The sequence below is a fragment of the Hypomesus nipponensis genome, chromosome 2 (genome assembly GCF_054491055.1).
Source record: "Hypomesus nipponensis isolate SF chromosome 2, ASM5449105v1, whole genome shotgun sequence".
Taxonomy (NCBI): domain Eukaryota; kingdom Metazoa; phylum Chordata; class Actinopteri; order Osmeriformes; family Osmeridae; genus Hypomesus; species Hypomesus nipponensis.
Genome location: NC_140362.1, coordinates 2,078,169 through 2,103,077, shown reverse-complemented (window position 1 = coordinate 2,103,077; position 24,909 = coordinate 2,078,169). Strand labels below are relative to the sequence as shown.

At 48.4% G+C, this 24,909-nt stretch overlaps 1 protein-coding gene across 1 annotated transcript in view; it reads left to right on the top strand.

Moving 5' to 3' along the window:
• The window catches only part of dnah5 (dynein, axonemal, heavy chain 5), a 69,862-nt gene that overhangs the window by 14,835 nt on the left and 30,118 nt on the right, over window positions 1-24,909 (top strand). The window contains 42 exon segments of the mRNA XM_084702240.1: window positions 717-830; window positions 1,281-1,388; window positions 1,757-1,879; window positions 1,988-2,203; window positions 2,457-2,483; window positions 3,351-3,458; window positions 3,564-3,649; window positions 4,030-4,351; window positions 4,616-4,822; window positions 5,234-5,405; window positions 5,499-5,641; window positions 5,887-6,007; window positions 6,138-6,440; window positions 7,092-7,288; window positions 7,485-7,578; window positions 8,478-8,614; window positions 8,968-9,169; window positions 9,511-9,746; window positions 10,185-10,403; window positions 10,711-10,773; window positions 11,077-11,315; window positions 11,613-11,698; window positions 11,701-11,852; window positions 12,054-12,253; window positions 12,988-13,141; window positions 13,354-13,517; window positions 13,803-13,959; window positions 14,295-14,507; window positions 15,604-15,828; window positions 16,448-16,620; window positions 17,006-17,049; window positions 17,052-17,183; window positions 17,921-18,108; window positions 18,222-18,416; window positions 18,758-18,892; window positions 18,982-19,089; window positions 19,357-19,510; window positions 20,128-20,274; window positions 22,392-22,525; window positions 23,102-23,209; window positions 24,191-24,367; window positions 24,567-24,765. Of these exon segments, the coding sequence (XP_084558366.1) occupies window positions 717-830; window positions 1,281-1,388; window positions 1,757-1,879; window positions 1,988-2,203; window positions 2,457-2,483; window positions 3,351-3,458; window positions 3,564-3,649; window positions 4,030-4,351; window positions 4,616-4,822; window positions 5,234-5,405; window positions 5,499-5,641; window positions 5,887-6,007; window positions 6,138-6,440; window positions 7,092-7,288; window positions 7,485-7,578; window positions 8,478-8,614; window positions 8,968-9,169; window positions 9,511-9,746; window positions 10,185-10,403; window positions 10,711-10,773; window positions 11,077-11,315; window positions 11,613-11,698; window positions 11,701-11,852; window positions 12,054-12,253; window positions 12,988-13,141; window positions 13,354-13,517; window positions 13,803-13,959; window positions 14,295-14,507; window positions 15,604-15,828; window positions 16,448-16,620; window positions 17,006-17,049; window positions 17,052-17,183; window positions 17,921-18,108; window positions 18,222-18,416; window positions 18,758-18,892; window positions 18,982-19,089; window positions 19,357-19,510; window positions 20,128-20,274; window positions 22,392-22,525; window positions 23,102-23,209; window positions 24,191-24,367; window positions 24,567-24,765 (6,682 nt within the window).

Sequence of the window (24,909 nt, the reverse complement as noted above, 5' to 3'; positions counted from 1 at the left end):
CTAAGCTCATCAAGGTCAGTGTGGATCCTGGTGCTCTAAGCTCATCAAGGTCAGTGTGGATCCTGGTGCTCTAAGCTCATCAAGGTCAGTGTGGATCCTGGTGCTCTAAGCTCATCAAGGTCAGTGTGGATCCTGGTGCTCTAAGCTCATCAAGGTCAGTGTGGATCCTGGTGCTCTAAGCTCATCAAGGTCAGTGTGGATCCTGGTGCTCTAAGCTCATCAAGGTCAGTGTGGATCCTGGTGCTCTAAGCTCATCAAGGTCAGTGTGGATCTCGGCCCTCAACACGGCTGGGTGTATTTGGTTGTACAGTACTGTGCAAAAGTCTTACAATGATCAACATACACTTTTACACTACATTCTATAGATTACACTCTGCTGTACAAATACAGAAAATACATAGTCAAGAGACAATATTCACGTAAAACATACTGGGTGTTTAATACTTTTGTAGTCGTAGTGTATTTTTATCTGGCATAGCATGATTCCTGAATTATTCAGATTTGTTTTTTTCAACATCAACACCTAGGATCATGATATGGTGAGACCTTTGGCACCTCAAAGGCTGTATGATGCATTCCAGCAATATCCTTTAATCAGCTTTATTTATCTCGCCTTATCATTTCAAACTGACTGACCGAGCTGAGATGCAGTTCTCTCAAACTACTACCTGTGGTAACTACTTCCTGTGGTTTGTTTTCCTCTGTGGTCCCTGTAGCCGTGGCGACTACTGGATACGAGAATCACAGACTCGGCCAACGAGGCCAAAGACAACGTCAAGTACCTCTACACCCTGGAGAAGTTCTGCGACCCGCTCTACAACAACGACCCTGTGAGATGTCCAGATATATCTGTGAAATATCCACTAAACCAAGTATCTACTAACTAATAAGTGGTTTCCCTGGAGTACATTCAATTTAAATCATACTAAAGGATATTTTATCTGAATTTAAACCTTCAAATACTGTTGACAATAATCCAATTGACCTTTTGAAAAACCCTTCCCCCAAACGGTATTGTCCAATAGAACCTTACGGTTAACAGTAGTACCTGCTATATGAATAAGTGCAGCTTGACAGGCTAGCAACAGTAACTAAGGTGGATGGGGCTTTTGCTAAAGGTCAATTCATTCCCTGGGTCCCAGATCACATGTTGTGCTGGTCAAGGTTTTGGAACTCTAGCATCATAACCCTAATCCATCATAGCAGCCCTGGACAGCCAGACCTCCTCCAGCTCCATGTAGTGCGTACTGGATCGTGTGACGTGTGGGCATTCCACCCAGGTGTCCATGGTGGAGGCCATCCCCGGGCTGATCAACGCCATCAGGATGATCCACAGCATCTCCCGCTACTACAACACCTCAGAGAAGATCACCTCTTTGTTCGTCAAGGTACAAACCCCAGCATCACTGAGTAGCTTACTGGTACACACCCCAGCATCACTGACTAGCTTACTGGTACACACCCCAGCATCACTGAGTAGCTTACTGGTACACACCCCAGCATCACTGAGTAGCTTACTGGTACACACCCCAGCATCACTGACTAGCTTACTGGTACACACCCCAGCATCACTGAGTATCTTACTGGTACACACCCCAGCATCACTGACTAGCTTACTGGTACAAAATGGACACAAAATGTAGATGTGCATGCAAGGCTGTGCCTTAACCCTACCTGTGAATCATTATCTTAACCCAAAGCACCATACCCATTGATCTAATGTTGTTAGCAAAAACACTGGATCTAATGTTCCTAGGTTACCAACCAGATGATCACAGCCTGTAAGGCCTACATCACCAACAACTACTCTGCATCAATCTGGGAGCAGCCCCAGGAGCTGCTGTCTGAGAAACTCAGGGCAGCCATCCAGCTGAACCAGGTACAGGTTCCTCCACCTTCACAGGCTCCAGACACTCACAGACGGTCTGAAGAGGGAACGGTTTGTGGTTGACAAGATAGAAAGAGTGTTATTCTGTTTCTTCTACAGGAGTACCAGAGATACTTCCACAAGACCAAGGAGGAGTTGGAGCAGAGTTCTTCAGAAAGACATTTTGACTTCAGTGAGATGTACATTTTTGGGAAGTTTGACACGTTCCAGCGACGCCTGTACAAGATCCTGGAGATGTTTGACACCATCAACACGTACTCCACTCTGCAGGACTCCAAGATAGAGGGCCTGGAAACCTTGGCAACCAGGTTTCAGGTTAGGACACGCCTCCATGGGTTTGATGTCTACTTTTCTTTTTATTTAATCTACAAAATCAAGCACATTCTTATTCGATACATTTACTTACACTTTCAAGCCTGAATTCTTGAATGTCAAATACACTTTACAAGCAGATTTACATTGCAGTTTGGATGTAGCTGTATGTATTCAAATAGGTTGACTTTGTGTTGGACTTTCTAAGTGTAGTAACGTTAGCCAATCTGCTCTCTCTGCTGCTCCTGCTGGACAGACTGCAGAAATGCAGGGGAAATGGGAGGTAATCTTTGTCTTCCTTTCATAAAATACATTTATTTCAAACATGTAAAAACATGTTTACTTTTCCATCGTCTATGTTTCATTCTATGCATGCAGCCATTTTAACTGTTGGCACACAAACATAAAACTCACAAACACAAAACCCTCTTTTAACAAAGAAATACCTTTAGTTTGACTTCAAACATTTTGTCTTCTATAATGTTGCAAATCTAAAGTGAAATTGTAGTTTCTGTCCATACAGTCTGATAGAACACAATTGAGTTTTCCGGTCTCAAGTAACCAAACAAAAGCTGATTACGATCAATTACAAAGTCTTGGCAAACCATTTGTTCACAGGGTATGCATATTTTAAAGTAAGCTGCATGGTAATTACCACTATTATACACTCTGTCACCTGCTTTTGTAACTGCCTCGAGTATCTCCATGAAGTCCTGCCGTCACCTGCATGAGATTTAATATCCAGGATACCTTCCCATCCTCACTGCAGAACTCACATAACCATTCAGCTGAAACACTACCTGAGGCAACTGTTAAACATTAGGGTGTGGAGTCATAGTGGGTTTGGTGACTGTGTGTGTGTGTGTGTGTGTGTGTGTGTGTGTGTGTGAAGGCACTATGCTGATCATGCTACTCTGTGTCTGTGTGTGTGTGTGAAGGCACTATGCTGATCATGCTACTCTGTGTGTGTGTGTGTGTGTGAAGGCACTATGCTGATCATGCTACTCTGTGTGTGTGTGTGTGTGTGCGTCAGAACACTCTTCTGATTATTGATCATCCTACTCTGTGTGTGTGTGTGTGTATGGATATGTGCTTGTGTTTGTTTTTGTGTATGTCTATATGCTTGTGTGTGTGCATGTGTGTATGTCAGGGCATTGTGCTGACCATGAAGAAGAAACACTACAGCTTTCTTGACCAGAGAAGAACAGACTTCGATCTGGACTATGAGGAGTTCTGCAAGAACACCACTGAACTCCATGTAGGGCTATGATTCTACACTGAAACAGTTTCATAAACGATTATGATAATTGATCTGAACAATTACAAAATCAATTTCAGAGTTTATTGCTGTTTGTCATTTCAGAACCAGCTGAAAACCTTCATGGATAACACATTTGATAAGATTCAGAGCACAGAGAGAGCTTTGAATGTACTGAAAAAATTTGAAAGGTACTTTCTTTGGTTAATTGATCTATATTTTCCTTAAATGCCCCATTAGTCAAAAATATATATTTACATTTATGCATTTAGCAGACGCTTTTATCCAGAGCGTCTTCCAAGAGAGTTTTACAAAAGTGCATAGGTCACTGATCATAACAACGAGATAGCCCCAAACATTGCGGGAAGCCAAACATGTAGCATACATTGTGAAACAAAACATTTATCCTAACCAAACCAAACACTTATATAAAAAGATACAAAGTATAAATACTTCATGAATAATCCTTAACATCCTTCACAGAAACATACACAATATGCTACTCCATACAGTCCATTAAACACCCATCACACCCCCATGTCAAACCCCCTCCCTCCCCTTCCTCTCCCAGACTGGACATCCCTGACCTGGGTGTTGAGGAGCGGTACCAGAGCATCCTGCAGAGCTACGGCCGGGACATTGAGATGGTGTCCCGCATCTACACCAGGCAGAAGACGGACCCCCCCGTGGGCCGCGACCTGCCCCCGGTGGCGGGCAGGATCCTGTGGGCTCGCCAGCTGTACCGCCGCATCCAGGAGCCCATGGAGCTGTTCCAGCAGCATCCTGGCGTGCTCGCCACGGCAGACGCCAAGCGCATCATCAGGAACTACAACAGGGTGTCCCGGGTGCTCCTGGAGTTCGAGATGCTGTACCACCAGGGATGGGTGAAGCAGGTGAGGGGAGGGGGGTTTGAGCAGAGGGGAGTGGGAGAGGATGGTACAGGGGAGAGGGCAAGGGTTCTTTGCAGCAGGTGAATGTCTGGCTGTGGGGGCCTGGGGGTTGGGGTTAGGATAAGTGTTAAGGTTAGGGTGAGGCTTTGAGCACTCTGAAGGACTCACCTTTGGTTGATAACGTGTCACGTCATGGTTCTTCAATAACAGTCTGATTCACAACGTTATGGAAACTCGAGGTTCTTAAGATGTCCTCCTCTTCCCCAGATGGACGTGGCCCGACTGGGTCTCCAAGCCTCTCTGCTGGTCAGGTGTCCAGACACAGGCCAGCTGTACGTCAACTTTGACCCTGAGCTCCTGGCTCAGATCAGGGAAACTGATTGCATGACCAGGATGAGGCTGGACGTGCCTCCCTTTGCCGTCTTCCTGCAGCAGAAGCAAGACTCCCTCAAGCAGAACTTCAACAAGCTGCAGGTCCGATTCACTGTTCTGCTGCCACAGGCCTGCAGCACTGAGCAACAGCATGTCTCCCTCTGACCTGGCTCTGACAAGGAGATCAGAGTCACTGGTTCTGTCTAACTGTAGTTGATGCTGACTGGTTCTGTCTAACTGTAGTTGATGCTGACTGGTTCTGTATCCCTGTAGTTGATGCTGACTGGTTCTGTCTAACTGTAGTTGATGCTGACTGGTTCCGTATCCCTGTAGTTGATGCTGACTGGTTCTGTCTAACTGTAGTTGATGCTGACTGGTTCTGTCTAACTGTAGTTGATGCTGACTGGTTCCGTATCCCTGTAGTTGATGCTGACTGGTTCTGTCTAACTGTAGTTGATGCTGACTGGTTCTGTCTAACTGTAGTTGATGCTGACTGGTTCTGTCTAACTGTAGTTGATGCTGGATGAGAACTCCAGAGTGAGGGGAAAGATCCAGAGTGCCTTTGAACAACTGATCACACCACACGTAGCAAAAGTGGATGAGGCGCTGCTGCCAGGCCTCACTTCCCTGAGCTGGACCTCCCTCAACATAGACAAGTACCTGCTGCACATCAACACTGCTCTTGGTAAGATACACACCAGTTGTGTGTGTGTGTGTGTGTGTTCTCTGTGTGTGTGTGTTCTGTGTGTGTGTGTGTCTCACATCTCTCCCCCTCCAGAGCACCTGGAGCTGTTAATAGACAGGGTGAATGACCTGGTGGAGTTCAGGATTGATGCCGTGCTGCAGGACATGAGTGGCGCTGTGCTGTGCGTGCTTCCTGACGATCCTCTGCCCTGTGACGAGTTTGTTCAGACCACCAAGGTATCCCCCGACAACCAGTACCCAACAGTCTGCTAACACTGGGACCCAGCCTAACCTTAATGAACTGCTGGAACCCTGATTCCTGGTTCAGATCCCCCCCCCCATCGTACAGTACATCACTCTGAAAGATTATCGGTTATGATATGCGATACGATATATACGATATAGGATATCTGTAATATATGATTTTTACAGTTGCTGCAGTGTGCGAGTTGTGACAGTCTGAGTGGCCGTGTACTTGTCAGGAGCTGTGCATCCGAGGGGCCCAGAGCCTCCACACCAAGAGCACGCTGGTGGAGGAGGCAGCCAACGAGCTCATCAACATGCTGCTGGACTTCCAGCAGGCCAGGGAGGAGGCGGAGGAGCGCAGAGGGGACAGCAAAGCAGCGCATGAGGAGGATGAAGGTCTGGCACTGGGAGTGTCTGCCTGTCTGTCAGCCAGAGGTATGACAGAGGTGTACGACCTCTGTCATACCTCCAGTATGTCTCTCTCTAGGTGAGGAGGAGGGCCGTGTGGAGGGCCGTGTGGAGGGCCGTCTGGAGGGCCGTCTGGAGGGTCGTCTGTTTTCGCGCAACACCACAGTGCCCAGCGCCGCGCCCAGCATCGGGGCCAGCGCCTCCTCCCCTCTGGCCAGGAGAAAGAAGAAGAGGGATCTGATGGAGGTGATGGAGGAGGAAGCACAGGAGCTGCTCTCCCACTTCAACCACCGCAACATGGACGCCCTGCTGCGACTGACACGCAACACCCTGGAGGGCCTCCGCAAGCGCATCCACGCCTCGTCCCTCTCCCACTTCCTGGGTGAGCCCTCGTCCCTCTCCCACTTCCTGGGTGAGCCTTCGTCCCTCTCCCACTTCCTGGGTGAGCCCTCATCCCTCTCCCACTTCCTGGGTGAGCCCTCGTCCCTCTCCCACTTCCTGGGTGAGCCTTCGCTCAAACACACAGAGGTTGAGACAGCGGCGTTGTTAAAAAAGGGGACGTTTGGATTTGGGCTTGAATGTTCCAAAGGGCTTAAATGTACCCCCGCAAACAAACAATTGTAACCCAATGTCAAACGCTGTGTTTCTAACCCGACAGCCTGTTCCCTAACCCGACGGCCTGTTCCCTAACCCGACGGCCTGTTCCCTAACCCAGCGGCCTGTTCTCTAACCCGACGGCCTGTTCCCTAACCCGACGGCCTGTTCCCTAACCCGACGGCCTGTTCTCTAAACCGACGGCCTGCTGTCTAACCCGACGGCCTGTTCCCTAACCCAGCGGCCTGTTCCCTGACCCAGCGGCCTGTTCTCTAACCCAGCGGCCTGTTCCCTAACCCGACGGCCTGTTCCCTAACCCAGCGGCCTGTTCTCTAACCCAGAGGCCTGTTCCCTAACCCGACGGCCGGTTCTCTAACCCAGTGGCCTGTTCTCTAACCCAGCGGCCTGTTGCCTAACCCAGCGGCCTGTTCCCCTGCAGCAGAGAGCGACCCTGGCTCCAGAGGGAAGGGAGGAGGCCAGCAGCCTATCTTCAGGGCCAGCGTGACCTTGTCCATCCCCAACATCTTGATGGTGCCAGGCCTCGACGAGGTGCAGCAGGCCCTGAACCGGGCGGTGGAGTGTGTGGTCAGCGTGAGCAGGGGCGTCGGCCAGTGGAGCAAGGAGAGGATCTCAAAGGTGGGCTTGACTCTGCTGCCACACAGCCACAAACTGGAGCATGGAGTAAATGAAGTAGAAATATGGAAATATATTTATATTTTTAACACAGTTGAAAACTAAAAAGAATGTTTGATGCATCAAATTTAGTTTAAATTCCCTGCACATGAAGTGGGCTTTTATTTTGTAGTAATGAAAGTTAACTCTTACCCCACAGAGGAAGATGAGCGAGCAACGCAGGGCTGCTCTCAAGCAGGACAGCACTGACAGCCAATCAGAGGATGGAGAAACGTCTTACCGAAGCTTGGCAGGTACAGAAACAGCCATTCAGAAACAGCCTCTGAGAAACAGCCAATCACAATGAGCCTCTCAGAAACAGCCTCTCAGAAACAGTCTCTCAGAAACAGCCTCTCAGAAACAGCCTCTCAGAAACTCTCAGAGCAACAGAGGATGGCTGTCAGACTAGAAACCGGCAGCAAATTTCACGCACGCTTAAACAACCCCATTTAAGATGTCACAAACTACATCCAAGCTGTTTCATCAGGCTGCTACTGTCTTGCAGCTAATGTAGCAAAGTCATAGGATGAAAGAGATTTTGCTATTTTACAGCTTGCCAGGCAAAGCAAGTCACATGCATGACTTTATAAAAAATATTCTAAGAAAATCCAACCTGGGGTCCAGTGGATTTATCCAATTAGTGTTTCTGTTTGTGGGAGTTTCAGAATGTCCCTAAAGAGTATCAGGAGTGGTGGGTGTGTGAAAGCTCATTCTGGGCATTAGCTTCATTTTTTAGGTCTTCATGAAGATGAAATGGAGCTTTTACATGGTAGAAATGATTGATCCCTTTTTCTGCTAAACTGGTCTACTTTGCCCAAACACTGGAATGATTTTAAACAGTAATCATTTTCACTACAAAACATTGTTTAGATACTCCCTTTCTATTCATTACTATGTTACACAATATGTGTACCAAACCATCTGTTGAATCAGGTTCCTCCTCAGCATCCCACCACAGTAAAACGCTATGGACACGTCCTTTCTCCGAGTTTTGGGGCAGTTTCTCCTTGTTTCGTTCAAAGGGTTTCGCTTGGTCGTAGGTGCTGATCAGTGGGAAGCCCTTTGTGACATTGCTAGTGAAAGGGGCCATACAAGTACTGTTCTGTTTGATAAGAGTTGTTTTCCACGGCAGATGAATGTGCTTGTTCCCCAGATGGCAGCACCTCTGACGTGTCTGTGAACCAGGCCCTGCCCTTCCAGGCCAGAAACTACTACAAGAGTGTGTCTGAGAACAAGGAAATTGTCAAGCTGGTGTCCGTCCTCAGCACCTCCATCAACTCCACCAAGAAGGTACATGCATGGACGGAAGGAGGGAGGGAGTATGGAGAGAGATCAAGGAGGGAGGGGGTATGGAGGTAGAATGGAGAGAGATCAAGGAGGGAGGTAGAATGGAGAGAGATCAAGGAGGGAGGGAGTATGGAGGTAGAATGGAGAGAGATCAAGGAGGGAGGGAGTATGGAGGTAGAATGGAGAGAGATGAAGGAGGGAGGGGGTATGGAGAGAGATGAAGGAGGGAGGGAGGGATATGAAGGCAGAATGGAGGGAACATAGAGGATGAATGGAGGGACATTATTTTATTTATTAATCCAGCAGATGTTGTTGTTCTAGCGGCCCCTACATGCTGTTCCCTGTCCCTCCTCCAGGAGGTGCTGACAGCCCTGGAGCGCTTCGGCCGCTACCACCACATCTGGAGGCAGGAACGTGAGGAGACCCTGTTGCGGTTCTGCCAGGGGAACCCTCTACTGTCTGAGTTTGAGTCCCAGATGCTGTACTACCGAGACCTGGAGCTGGAGATCAACGCAGAACCGGAGTACCTCAGCGTAGGAGCGCTGGCTCTCTATACAGGTGACGTCACCTGTTCATCTCAGTTTAGGGTGCTTACATGAACAAAAGGTAATGTGATGATTTAGCCGATGCTTTTACCCAAAGCATTGGCTGTACTGTACCTGTATCGGTGCCTGGTAGCTGGATTGTGGCAACACAGTAAATTTGGCTGGTGAATACAGGCTGATCCTTGACTCTGACCACTGAAATACTGTTACAACCACACACATCTGATTTTTGATATTGAGTTCTGTTTCTGTGTTGTTTTGTTCTTTCTGACGTCACTATTCATATGTCACTTTGGATACAAGAGTTTGCAGAATGCGGAAATGTAATGTATTCTTATTTGGTTTGGTTTCCAGCGGACCTGAAGTTGTCCCTGACAGCTGAGACAAAGAGCTGGATGGTGGACTACGGTCTCCACTGCAACAGGAAGTACCGGTGTGAGATGGAGAAGATCTTCCTGTTTGTGGACGAGGCAGGAAAGAAGCTCAACAGGCAGATCAAAGATCTGGACGATATCCGCATCGCCATGGCATCGTTGAAGGAAATCCGGGAGCAGCAGATCTCTATTGACTTCCTAGTGGGGCCCATAGAGGTACAGTGTTACTGCATTACCCAGTTGTACCACATTACCCAGTGTTACTGCATTACCCAGTGATACCACATTACCCAGTGTTACTGCATTACCCAGTGATACCACATTACCCAGTGATACAACATTACCCAGTGTTACTGCATTACCCAGTGTTACTGCATTACCCAGTGATACCACATTACCCAGTGATACAACATTACCCAGTGTTACAACATTACCCAGTGTTACAACATTACCCAGTGTTACTGCATTACCCAGTGTTACTGCATTACCCAGTGATACCACATTACCCAGTGTTACAACATTACCCAGTGATACTGCATTACCCAGTTGTACCACATTACCCAGTGACACTACATTACCCAGTGGTACCCCAGATTAAGGCTAGGTGTGGCCCTGACCATGTCAATAATCAGTCCCATCCCCCTGTCTGTAAAGGAGTCGTACGCTGTCCTCAACAAATACGAGCTGTCTGTGGCCAAGGAGGAGGCGGAGAAGGTGGACACCCTGCGCTACACCTGGGAGAAGCTGCTGGGCCGCAGCACGCAGGTGCAGAACCAGCTGGGGTCCCTGCAGCCCGACTTCAGGGGAGAGCTCATCAGCAACGTGGAGACGTTTGTGGAGGACTGCCATCACTTTTACCAGGACTACGACAAGGTGCAGGCAGACACGCCGATGCTCCACGCACACGCACACACACACACACACAAACACACACAAACACACGCACACACACACACGCACACACAAACACACGCACACACACAAACACACACGCACGCACACGTACACACACGGATTGACCTCTCCTGGACTCTCATGTAAGTGAGATATCGCACTTCATGTAGTCTTGCGTACTGTTCCGTGTTGCACCATGGTCCTGAATAAACGCCATTTTGCATGATACATAGAGGAATGACAACAAAATTCCACTTGACTTGACTTCTTCTTTTCGTCCGCCCAGGATGGGCCCATGGTTGCTGGGCTGGCACCTCAAGATGCCAGCGACAGGCTTATCATGTACCAGGTTTGTTACAGTATACATTCTCAAGGATGCAAAACCAATCCATGCCAACGTAAACCAGATGTGTTACATATTCATAGAATACAAAACCAATACACAAATACATAAAATACATCATACATGAAATCAAAACGCTCTAAAGTGGTTCAGTTGTGTGAAGTTTAACGCAGGTTGAAAACTCGGCCTACATTCAATATACAATTCAAATATTACAATTCATTTACACAACTGGAGGGGTGGCTGGGTTTATGGATGATTGGATGGAGGGATGAATGGATGGAGTAACTTAAACCTCTCGTTCCTCAGAATCGCTTTGACAACCTCTTCCGCAAGTACATCACGTACACGGGAGGGGAGGAGCTGTTTGGCCTGGCCGTGACCCCTCACCCTCAGCTCCTGGAGATCAGGAAGCAGCTCACCCTGCTGCAGAAGCTCTACGGCCTCTACAACAGCGTCATCGACACGGTCAACGGCTACTACGACATCCTCTGGGCCGACATCCACATCGAGAGGATCAACAACGAGCTGTTGGACTTCCAGAGCAGGTCAGTGGCTCCGCTCCCCTCCTGCTGGCTGATGCTGGCTCCAGGGTGCTGGGGACTGTTCATGGGATGTTTCTTTGAAAGACGTTGAACGCTCAGTGCTTCGTCCGTCTGTGGTACATAGCAGCAAGGGAAGATAGGGAGTGGGGTGATGTATCTGGGGGAATTTAGATGCGGAGCATGGAGGGGAGGGAAGAGAGGAGGTGAGGGGTCCCAGAGGACCAGGGTTAAGAAAAGCTGCTCCAGCTCGAGCTCTTGCTGCGAATGAACACATGTTTTAAAATGATCTTCTCCCGCAAGATGCCGCAAGCTCCCTCGCGCTCTCAAGGAGTGGAAAGCGTTCCTGGACCTGAAGAAAACCATTGACGAGTTTAACGAGTGCTGCCCCTGCTGGAGCTGATGACCAACAAGGCCATGATGACGCGGCACTGGAGGCGCATCACAGAGGTGACGGGACACAGCTTTGAGGTGGAGACGGATGCCTTCAAACTCCGCAACATCATGGAAGCGCCGCTGCTCAAATATAAAGAGGAGATTGAGGTGAGGCCCTGTTGTTACTGTGGACCAGTGTAGCTGACATGGTGTTGCTGCTTTGTAGTCGTAGGGGTGCCTACAGGCAGGTAGCTGTCCAGGAACAGGGTTGGACATCCCTGATAAAGGAGAAACCCCGGCTCTGAGAGGTCCGTGTGCATGCAGAGTGGATGTCGACCGCAGTTTCACGAGCAGCTGTCTGTCTCGCAGGACATCTGCATCAGTGCCGTGAAGGAGAGAGACATCGAACAGAAGCTGAAGCAGGTGATCGCTGAGTGGGACAACAAGACGTTCACCTTCGCCAACTTCAAGACGCGTGGGGAGCTGCTGCTGAGGGGGGACAGCACGTCTGAGATCATCACCAACATGGAGGACAGCCTGATGATGCTGGGCTCGCTGATGAGCAACAGGTGAGCAACATGGGGCCATGGACCAGATGACATGACATAGTACCTTAGACCAGATGACATAGGGCCATGGACCAGATGACATGACATAGTACCTTAGACCAGATGACATAGGGCCATGGACCAGATGACATGACATAGTACCTTAGACCAGATGACATAGGGCCATGGACCAGATGACATGACATAGTACCTTAGACCAGATGACATAGGGCCATGGACCAGATGACATGACATAGTACCTTAGACCAGACGACATGACATAGTACCTTAGACCAGATGACATAGTACCTTAGACCAAATGACATAGGGCCATGGACCAGAGGACATGGCATAGTACCTTAGACCAGATGACATAGGGCCATGGACCAGATGACATGACATAGTACCTTAGACCAGATGACATAGGGCCATGGACCAGATGATATAGGACCATAGACCAGATGACATTAGTATCCTAGACCACCTATTATTACATTGTACCATAGAGCTGATGGCAATGAACTGAACAATTTTCACAAGCACTACAGTTTTTGTTAACACTGTTAGCACACTGATTGAACAGCTGTTCAGTTCCAATTTAAGCTTGATAGCTTGTACAATGAAGGGAAAGACTGGAGCGAGATAAATTAACAGCAAAATAATAATAATAATTATTTAGATGACATCATGATTAGATTAGATTACGCCATTCCAGTGGTGCAGTGATCGGACTGTGAGGCTGTGGTCTTTCACAGGTACAACACCCCCTTCAAGGCCCAGATTCAGAAGTGGGTTCAGAACTTGTCCAACACCACCGACATCATAGAGAACTGGATGACGGTGCAGAACCTGTGGGTCTATCTGGAGGCAGTGTTCGTAGGAGGAGACATCGCCAAGCAACTGCCCAAGGTGACATTAGACAGGCGGCTGGGAAGAATGTTAACATTATTTTCTAGTTACAGAGTATGTAAAGGGCACTTTCTGAGTCTACATGTTTCCCCCATAAGACCTGGCCATGCACTTTTGGTGGTTCGCTCATGCTATTCATGACCTATTAGTTTGATGTGCTTATTTACAGTCTATGTAATGGCATTCTTTCTAAACTGCCTTGGCAATGCTAGGAGGCCAAGCGTTTCTCCAACATCGACAAGTCGTGGGTGAAGATCATGATGCGTGCCCATGAGATGCCCATCGTGGTGCAGTCCTGCGTGGGCGACGAGACCATGGGCCAGCTGCTGCCTCACCTGCTGGAGCAGCTGGAGATATGCCAGAAGTCCCTCACTGGGTAAACACACAGGGCAGTACAGGGTCAACACACAGGGCAGTACAGGGTCAACACACAGGGCAGTACAGGGTCAACACACAGGGCAGTACAGGGTCAACACACAGGGCAGTACAGGGTCAACACACAGGGCAGTACAGGGTCAACACACAGGGCAGTACAGGGTCAACACACAGGGCAGTAGAGGGTCAACACACAGGGCAGTAGAGGGTCAACACACAGGGAAGTAGGGGGGTGGTGTTGCCAGACCATGATGGTGATCTGTCACCACTGTGCTTGTGGCTCCAGCTACCTGGAGAAGAAGCGTCTCCTGTTCCCTCGGTTCTTCTTCGTGTCGGACCCGGCCCTGCTGGAGATCCTGGGCCAGGCCTCCGACTCCCACACTATCCAGGCTCACCTGCTCAACATCTTCGACAACATCAAGTGTGTCCGCTTCCACGACAAGGTGCAGCCCCCCCTCCACCCACCCAACACACACACACACACGCACACACACACACACACATGCTCCTGTGTGATGGGACATTTGAGTGAAAGGTGTTGTGAAACACCCTTCATTTTTGTTTTGAAGTTTGAACCTCAAACAACCTGAATGTGTTCACTAAGCAGACATTCTGTATCCGAATGGAGGGGGTTTCAACCTCTGGCCTTTTGATGAGTCAAATGTTCTGCTCCTGAGATTTGCCCCTCCTCCAGATACCCTAACAGTTAACGTGTGTCTCTTTGTGTGTGTCTGTGTGTCTGTGTGTGTTTCTGTGTGTGTGTGTGTGCGTGTGTTAGATGTATGATCGTATCATGGCTATCTCATCCCGGGAGGGAGAGACAGTGGAGCTGGACCGTCCGGTTGTTGCCGAGGGCAACGTGGAGGTGTGGCTTAACGCCCTCCTGAAGGAATCCCAGAGGTCTTTGCACCTGGTGATCCGACAGGCGGCCTTGACCATTCAGGACTCGGGCTTCCAGCTCATAGACTTCCTGGATTCCTTCCCTGCCCAGGTGAGTGCTGCTTACACTGCTTACACTCTTCTCGCTCGATGCCTTGCATTTGGAGTCTGATCTATCTATCTGGCCTTGATCTATCTATCTGGCCTTGATCTATCTATCTGGCCTTGATCTATCTATCTGGCCTTGATGGGCTTCTGATGTCTATTGTGCTGTTTTCTGTTTTCTGTAGTGTAGTTGTTATTTAGTGTCTCCTTGCCCTGAGACAACAGATGTCAAATCAGCTGCTAGCTAACTCCGGGGTGATTACTTTTAAAATCGTGCGCTGTCCCTGTGAATTGTACAATGAATGAAAAGGCCACACTCTGGGTTATTCATCATCGAAAAGTCAAATGGATAAAAATGTATTATTTATTGACACCCTTTCATCCCTTGATATGCTGTCAAACGAGCTATCCCTATCACACTGCTGCTTTCCACTGACAATTTAAATGTGTTGACTTCTTGACTAAGTACAGTTAAACAATGTCACAGCAAGGATTTCTAACAGGACCAAAATCTGTATTATGAAAGACTTCAGATAGGAACCACCTTCAGCGTTCTGCCCACACAGCAAGTCTTCATGAAGCTGATGCTTTCATCCAGAGCAGCGTTCTGGTCTTCCTGAAGCTGATGCTTTCATCCAGAGCAGCGTTCTGGTCTTCCTGAAGCTGATGCTTTCATTCAGAGCAGCGTTCTGGTCTTCATGAAGCTGATGCTTCCATTCAGAGCAGCGTTCTGGTCTTCCTGAAGCTGATGCTTTCATTCAGAGCAGCGTTCTGGTCTTCATGAATCTGATGCTTTCATTCAGAGCAGCGTTCTGGTCTTCATGAATCTGATGCTTTCATTCAGAGCAGCGTTCTGGTCTTCCTGAAGCTGATGCTTTAATTCAGAGCAGCGTTCTGGTCTTCATGAAGCTGATGCTTTCATCCAGAGCAGCGTTCTGGTCTTCAAGAAGCTGATGCTTTCATCCAGAGCACTGTTCTGGTCTTCATGAAGCTGATGCTTTCATCCAGAGCAGCGTTCTGAGGAGGGACTTGGACTTGCACAACCTCTTGACTTACAATCCAATGCTCTAACCACCGAGCTCCGTCTGTCGTACCGTGTCCAGGTGGGTCTGCTCGGGGTGCAGATGATCTGGACCAGAGACTCGGAGGAGGCCCTTACCAACGCTCGCTACGACCGCAAGATCATGAACAAGACCAACCAGCTGTTCCTGGAGCTGCTGAACACACTCATCGACATGACAACCAGGGACCTGGGCGTTGTGGAGAGGACCAAGTACGAGACCCTCATCACCATCCACGTCCACCAGAGGGACATCTTCGATGACTTGGTGAGTCCCGAACCATTCTTGCTGAAATTGTGTCGGCCTGTTTCAGTGACACCAATGTGAAGGTATTGCTATTGTAATATTGCAATCAGGGGTTGAGGACATTTTGCGTACTTCATTGGATTATACGTCATTATTTCAGTTTCCGTCCACTGCTCCAATCTGCCCACAACTAATCCATCCCTACTCCCTCATCCCCTCTTCGTCTACTTTCTTCTTCCTCTCTCCTCCCTCATCCCCTCTTCTCCTCCTTCCCTCTTCTCCTCCTCTCTCCTTCCTCTCTCCACCCTCATCCCCTCTTCTCCTCCTCTCTCTCCCCCTCCTCCCCCCTTTCCTCCTCTCTCCTCCCTCCTCCCCTCTTCTCCTACTCTCTTCTTCCTCTTTCCTTTTCCCCTCTTCTCTCCTCCCTCTCTCCTCTACCTCCTCTCTCCTCCCTCCTACCCCTTCCATCCTCTCTCCTCCCCTCTTCTCCTACTCTCTTCTTCCTCTTTCCTTTTCCCCTCTTCTCTCCTCCATCTCTCCTCCATCCTCCACCCTTCCCTCCTCTCTCCTCCCCTCTTCTCCTCCTCCCTTCTTCCTCTTTCCTTCTCTCCTCCCCTCCTTGCTCTCTCCCCCCTCCCAGTGTCGCCTGCATGTCAGGAGTTCTATGGACTTTGAGTGGCTGAAGCAGTGTCGTTTCTACTTCAACGAGGACTCTGACAAGATGATCATCAATATCACTGACGTCAGCTTTGTCTACCAGAATGAGTTCCTGGGCTGTACAGACAGGCTCGTCATCACCCCACTCACTGACAGGTGTGTGTGCCTGTGTGTGTGTGTGTGTGTGTGTGTGTATGTGCCTGTGTGTGTGCCTGTGTACCTGTGTGTGTGTGCCTGTGTACCTGTGTACCTGTGTGTGTGTGCCTGTGTGCCTGTGTACCTGTGTGTGTGTGCCTGTGTACCTGTGTGTGTGTACCTGTGTGTGTGTGTGCCTGTGTGTGTGTGTTGACCTCAGGCCCTGTGCCTGTATTTTATCATGAGTCATTTCTTCGTTGTTTTTCTGCTTTTTTTGAGACATAATGTCAGTGTCCATTAGTGCAAATGAACCTCTTTATGTATTTGGAAGACGGAAAAGCATTCACTGGTGTGTGTGTGTTTGTGCGTGCGATCGTGTGTATGTGCGTGCGTGTGTGTGTGTCAGGTGCTACATCACCCTGGCCCAGGCTCTGGGCATGAGCATGGGGGGGCCCCAGCTGGGCCCGCAGGGACGGGGAAGACTGAGACCACCAAGGACATGGGCCGCTGTCTGGGGAAGTACGTGGTGGTCTTCAACTGCTCCGACCAGATGGACTTCAGAGGACTGGGCAGGATATTCAAAGGTAGGAACTCCCTCCATTACATTATAGAATATTTAACAATGTCATAGAATATCATATAATACATGTAATGTAATAAATATAATGTCATGTCACATAATATGATAGCCTATTTATTAGTATAATGAAATATAATATAGTGACTTGATGGGATTACTGTAATACATAATAGTAAATACTTTATATTATTATATAATATATAGTAATGTTATAGAGCGCAACATAATATCACATAATACATAATAATAAAATGTATGTATTTACAATATTGTATAACATAATTAATATAATATTTAGTCATTCTAATAAATATTATATAATATAGCATGTGATGAAACCATAATGTCATGCAATTCAATGTAATGGGATGCTATGTGATGTGATGCAGTGTGATGTGATGTGATGCAGTGTGATGTGATGTGATGTGATGCAGTGTGATGTGATGCAGTGTGATGTGATGCAGTGTGATGTGATGCAGTGTGATGTGATGCAGTGTGATGCAGTGTGATGTGATGCAGTGTGATGTGATGCAGTGTGATGTGATGCAGTGTGATGCAGTGTGATGCAGTGTGATGTAATGAAGTGTGATGTGATGCAGTGTGATGCCGTATGATGTGATGCAGTGTGATGTGATGCAGTGTGATGCAGTGTGATGCAGTGTGATGTAATGAAGTGTGATGTGATGCAGTGCGATGCCGTATGATGTGATGCAGTGTGATGTGGTGTTCCTGCTGTGGCAGGCCTGGCCCAGTCCGGCTCCTGGGGCTGTTTTGATGAGTTCAACCGTATCGACCTGCCGGTGCTCTCCGTGGCGGCTCAGCAGATCTCCATCGTGCTGACCTGCAGGAAGGAGCGACGCGCCAGCTTCATCTTCACTGACGGAGACAGCGTCGACATGAACCCTGAGTTTGGCATCTTCCTCACCATGGTGAGACAGCCAGGGAAAGGATCCCAGCACTAAACACTTTACATTCAAATGACCTTAACTACCATGTAAGTTACATGCTAGTTACATGTCCCTCCTGTGGCTGGACCAATCAGAACCCAGGCTATGCAGGACGGCAGGAGCTCCCTGAGAACCTGAAGATCAACTTCCGCTCAGTGGCCATGATGGTTCCCGACCGCCAGATCATCATCCGGGTGAAGCTGGCCAGCTGTGGCTTCATAGACAACATGGAGCTGGCTCGCAAGTTCTTCACCCTCTACAAGCTGTGCGAGGAGCAGCTGTCTAAACAGGTGACCTCAGTGAACAACAACACGACTTTGACAGGGTCGGGTCAGGGATCAGGGGTCAGGGGTCAGGGGTTAGGGTAATGGGTGAGGGTAATGGGTGAGGGTCAGGGTTTGGAGTCATGGGTGTTGTATTGGGTTGTATCAGACTGCAAGTCTGATAGTCAGACTGTCTCGCAAGTATGAATATATGTGAATGTAAGTCAGCTTGATAGATGAGCCAGCTGATTTCCCTCATATCTTCATATAGTTTACTTCCTGTTTACTTCCTGTTTACTTCCTGTTTACTTCCTGTCTACATACAATGTACTTTCTGTTCCCTTCCTGTTCCCTTCCTGTTTCCGCAGGTCCATTATGACTTTGGGCTCCGCAACATCCTGTCCGTTCTGCGCACCCTGGGAGCAGCGAAGCGAGCGAATCCCACCGACACCGAGTCCACCATCGTCATGAGGGTGCTGAGAGACATGAACCTGTCCAAACTGGTGAGCAGCAGGCTTGAAAAAAGAACATGGTCATTGAAAATGCTGGTAAAAACCCAGCAGTACCATATGCATGTGTCTGTGTGGAACAGATCGATGAGGATGAGCCCCTGTTCCTGAGCCTGATAGAAGACCTCTTCCCTGGGATCCAGCTGGACAAGGCAGGCTACCCCGACCTGGAGACAGCCATCGACAAACAGGTGAGTGTTGTGCCTCTTGCTTTGGCAATACGGTTATAATGACTCTTATGCTAATAAAGCTCAATTGAATTAAATTGAGAGAGAGAGAGAGATAGAGAGAGAAGGGGGGGGAGAGAGAGAGAGAGGGGGAGAGAGAGAGAGAGGGAGGAGAGAGAAAGGGGAGAGAATGAAAGACAGAGAGAGAAAGAGAGAGAGAGAGACAGAAAGACAAAGAGACAAAGAGAAGAGAGAGAGAGCTCTTTAGAACTTTTCTCTGCGTGCCTCCAGGTGTCGGAGGCTGGCCTGATCAGCCACCCTCCCTGGAAGCTGAAGGTGATCCAGCTGTTTGAGACCCAGAGGGTCCGTCACGGCATGATGGCCCTGGGGCCCAGCGGAGCCGGGAAGACCACCTGCATCCACACCCTAATGAGGGCCATGACAGGTAAACACACCTGCATCCACACCCTGATGAGGGCCATGACAGGTAAACACACCTGCATCCACACCCTGATGAGGGCCATGACAGGTAAACACACCTGCATCCACACCCTGATGAGGGCCATGACAGGTAAACACACCTCCAGGCTGCTGCCAGCATCAAAGATACCTGAACCGATACAGTCATACTGGAATATCACTTGAATAAAGGGAGGATGTTGTTGTAGTGTTTGTAATATAGGGGAGTCAGGTGGCTGAGCGGTCAGGGAATCGGGCTAGTAATCAGAAGGTTGCTGGATTGATTCCCGGTCGTGTCAAATGACATTGTGTCCTTGGGCAAGGCACTTCACCCTACTTGCCTCGGGGGGAATGTCCTTGTACTTACTGTAAGTCGCTCATGATAAGAGCGTCTACTAAATGTAAATATAATGTTGTATTTTTATGGGGACTGTTTTCTATTTAACTTTGTGATTTTTGTACAATTACGATATTCTGATTCAAACTGTAAAAACTTGTCACAGCATATCGGAATGACATCTTCAGTGTCAAAAGCGTGTTGACTGAATCATCTCTGCATGTGTGCGCTTCACAGTGTGTGTGTGTGTGTGTGTGTGTGTTCAGACTGCGGCCAGCCCCACAGAGAGATGCGCATGAACCCCAAGGCCATCACCGCTCCCCAGATGTTTGGCCGACTGGACGTGGCCACCAACGACTGGACTGACGGGATCTTCTCTACCCTCTGGAGGAAGACCCTCAGAGCCAAGAAAGGTAGGAGGGAGGAGGAAGAGGAAGAGGAGGAGAGAGAGAGAGAGAGAGAGAGAGAGAGAGAGAGAGAGAGAGACATAGAGTAGATAAATGTCCTCTGCACTGAGATGTGGTTACTTTACACTGTGTGTTCCTTTGTACCACAGAAACGCTGTTAGGACACTGCAGTTCTAATCCTTGATCTGCTGTACTCTATATGCTCTGTTTGAATGTTGCTTTGGATAAAAGTGTCTGTTAAATCCATTAAATGTCAAGTGTCAAATGTGGCAGAAGACCTGTTTATTGAGGTCTGTCCATCTAACAGTTAGTGTGTGTGTGTGTGTGTAGTTGGAGACCTTATTCCTCCTTGAATCATAGTGTGACCAGCGTTCATGTTGGTGGCGTGCTCAATAGAACTTTGTTATTGTCAGGGTGAGAGGTAGGGTAGGACCCAAACGCAGGAGAGACGCGAGGCATCGCTTCGAACACAGGGTTTAATGATCAGAAAACGTGAAAACAGCTAGGGTACACACAGACAGGATTAGCAACAAGGACAAGACAAAAACACTGGACACTAAACAGGAACCCAAATACACAGAACCAAACGACACACAGGTGGACACAATGAAGCTAACGAGACAGGTGAAGACAATGACAGGGGAACACTAGGACAGGGCAAAAACAAACACAGGGGCCACGGCTGTGGCCGTGACAGTTATCATACAGTGACTAAAATGTCTCAAGGCTGTGTTCCCTTCTTCATATTTAAAAAGGCATGCTTCATCCATGAGCCCCTGTTTATAAACAGAGTTCATGGGAACGTTCTCATTTTCATCCAAAGAAACAAATAGTGCTTAGAGAGCACAGCAGACAACGGAAGAACAGAAGTGCCCTGTTCAGTGTCTATCTCTCGCTTTGGTAAAGGGTTACTGCTTCAGGAAAACCACCCAGATACCATTGTGCAGACACAAGATGTCCTTTGGTTGGCTGTTCAATGGCCCAGGCACGAACCTGCGTCATGAAGGGTGCGTTGTACAGCTCCTTCCAGCCGGTATGATACACCTTTGGGAGACGTCGACTTCAAAGCAAGAACAGGCTCCAGGGTTGTCTACACCCCTAGATGAAGAGAGTTGTACTTTTCTTTCACTCGAGTACAGACCCCTTTCATCTTTAATGCATCTTATCCTCTTCTCATCAAAGAAGGTGATTTGCAGCTTTTTTTTTTAAGGGTGGTTTCTGGGGTTTAATCTTTAGCTTCCCCCTCTCAGAGAACAGCTATCTCCTGCCTCCTCTCACACTCTGTGCTCGTGTTCTTGCGCAGCTTTGAAGAAGCAGAGAACCTTCTTTTGGAAGTCAGTCTCCTGCATAGTTTAGACCCTGACCGAGGGAGATGAAGGAACCTCAACTACATGAAACATATGCATTGCAAAGAGACGCCGTATTCACATGAATTATTCATCGAGTCTGCACTGCACACCGGGTACATGCTAACAAAGCACAGTCTCCATGGAGATGGGAGCTGGGGGAATGTCTGAACGTCTGTGGATGTCGTTTGACCTCAGGCTTTTATTTTTGTATCCATGTTTTGTTTTTATAATTTATTTAGCAGTCACTCAGTTCTCTGGTACTTATCTCTGTGTGGGAAAACTTGTAGATTCTTTTTTTTGTGTGTTACATTTGATTAATAGTGACATTTACAATGTGTTAAAATGTTAACATGTACAAATAATTTCCATTATTAAGTAGTCAATATTCCTACTTCCTACGAATATTCAATGACTCTGATGGACTGGTTGGTTTGAGAATATCTCAGAGCTAACCGTGACCAGGCAGGACAGCATGCGTCGCAAACTGCAGTAAAAACACGCAAACTCTGAATATGCTGTAGACATGTGCAAGGAACACTCCTAAAATCCAAATCATATCTGCCTATCCTACGTCTTCATTGGAAGATACTACATTCGTAATATGTCCCAATTCATAACATCCAAATGGAAAATACTGTTTACATGTAAACAGTATATTTAGTATACTATATATATAAGTATACTTACAATGTAGTTCATGTAACCCAAGTGTAAAGTGTTGCCATGTAGTTACATGGTAGTTCATGTGTAAAGTGCCGCCCCATCTCTGTACAGGAGAAAACATCTGGATAGTTTTGGACGGGCCAGTCGACGCGATATGGATCGAGAACCTGAACTCTGTCCTGGACGACAATAAGACCCTAACCCTTGCCAACGGAGACCGTATCCCCATGGCGCCCTGCTGCAAGGTGCTCTCGACCATGACCCATGACCCCTGACCCCTGCTGCAAGGTGCTCTCGACCATGACCCCTGACCCCTGCTGCAAGGTGCTCTCGACCATGACCCATGACCCCTGACCCCTGCTGCAAGGTGCTCTCGACCATGACACCTGACCCCTGCTGCAAGGTGCTCTCGACCATGACACCTGACCCCTGCTGCAAGGTGCTCTCGACCATGACACCTGACCCCTGCTGCAAGGTGCTCTCGACCATGACACCTGACCCCTGCTGCAAGGTGCTCTCGACTATGACACCTGACCCCTGCTGCAAGGTGCTCTCGACCATGACACCTGACCCCTGCTGCAAGGTGCTCTCGACCATGACCCCTGACCCCTGCTGCAAGGTGCCCCTCGACCATGACCTCTGACCCCTACACGGCCTTACACCCTCACCCATAACCTCTGACCCTCACCCATAACCCATAACCCTCACCTTACACCCTCACCCCTGACCCCTGACCTTCCCATGCCCCTCCTCTTTGTAAAACACATAAATAATGACACATTGTGTTTTGTATGTTAACCTGCAGGGTGTTGTTCCTGCAGGTGGTGTTTGAGCCGCACAACATCGACAACGCCTCCCCCGCCACCGTATCCAGGAACGGCATGGTGTTCATGAGCTCCTCCGTGCTGCCCTGGAGCCCCATCCTAGAGGTCTGTTACACACACACACACACACACAGGCGCATACACACACACACACTCACACACACAGGCGCATACACACACAGGCGCATACACACACACACACTCACACACACAGACACACACACTGGCACACGCACACACACAGACACACAAACAAATACACACTCACACACACAGAAACACACATACACAAGCACAAACACACATACATGCATACATACATGTAATACTGTAGACAGTCAGCTCATGCTAAATACTGAAGCATACTCCATCTGCTATTCCTTCACTGTAAGTCCCATTATATAGAAGACTCTTAACTGGATACAACTGCTTTCATAAGGAAAGTGGAAAAACATCTGAAGGCGCTTTATTTTTGCTTGTATTATGTTTTTTCTTTTTTTTGATGTTGCTCCAGACATTTCAAAGCTAAGCCATGTTCAAAGACCAATAGAATACACACAGAGAGGACAAATCCTAAAGGGAGTTGGACCTGAGTCCAAGCCCAGATGTTCCTAAGAGAATCTTACTCCACTTTCATCTGCTTGTGTCTGTATGCATGTGCATAAATATGCTGTTGTATATGCGTATACATGCGTCTGTGTATGTGCACTTACAGTTGAACACGTTTGTTTGTGTGCATATTTATTCATGCGTGTGTGTGTGCGTGTGGAAGTGGAACTGAGTATTTACCTGTATTCCTTCTGTCGGATTTTGGCTACTGGACCTTCAGATATTGGTCACTTCAGCTTCATGCCCAATCTGTGTTTTTTTGTATCAGTTCAGGTTGATTTTTATATTCATATGACATTTCACTGCAATGTTTATTATATGTTCCTGTCCTTTTATTATTATATCCTGTGTGTTGGCTTTTTGTGTTGTTGTTGTGAGTCAAACAGTCAATAACGTAACTATCTATATATATCTGTGTGTGTGTGTGTGTGTGTGTGTGTGTGTGTGTGTGTGTGGCTGTGTGTGTGTGGCTCCCAGGGCTGGCTGAAGAAGCGCTCTCCCCAGGAGGGTGAGGTGCTGAGACAGCTGTTCTCCTCATCCTTCCCTGAGCTCTATCGCTTCAGCGTCCATACCCTGGACTTTAAGATGGAGATGCTGGAGGCCTTTGTGATCATGCAGAGTATCAACATGCTGCAGGGTCTCATCCCCCCGAAGGTAATGAACACCACAGGGAATAACCTCAACCCTAACCAACCTCAACATCCCCAGCCCCAGCCCCAGCCCTAGTCCCAGCCCCAGCCCTAGCCCCAGCCCCATCCCCAGCCCCAGCCCTATCCCCAGCCCCATCCCCAGCCCCTAACCCTACCCCCAGCCCCTAACCCTACCCCCAGCCCCTAACCCTACCCCTGTGCAGGAGCAGGGAGTGGAGGTGTCTCAGGAGCACATGGAGCGCCTGTACGTGTTCTCTCTCATGTGGAGCATCGGAGCCCTGCTGGAGCTGGGTGACCGCAGGAGGGTGGAGGCCTGGCTCCGAGCCCACAGCAGCCTCCGCCTGCCCCACATCCCCCCGGACAGCGACGACACCATGTTCGACTACCACGTCACCGGGGATGGTGAGCGCTCTGGCCTCTGCTGATGGACCCTCCCAATATACACATACTCTATATATATATATATACATATACAGCTTTTCATTCATATTAGTTTTTTTATGATATATAAATATTTGTATTTTATGTATTTATTGTTAAGTGGTT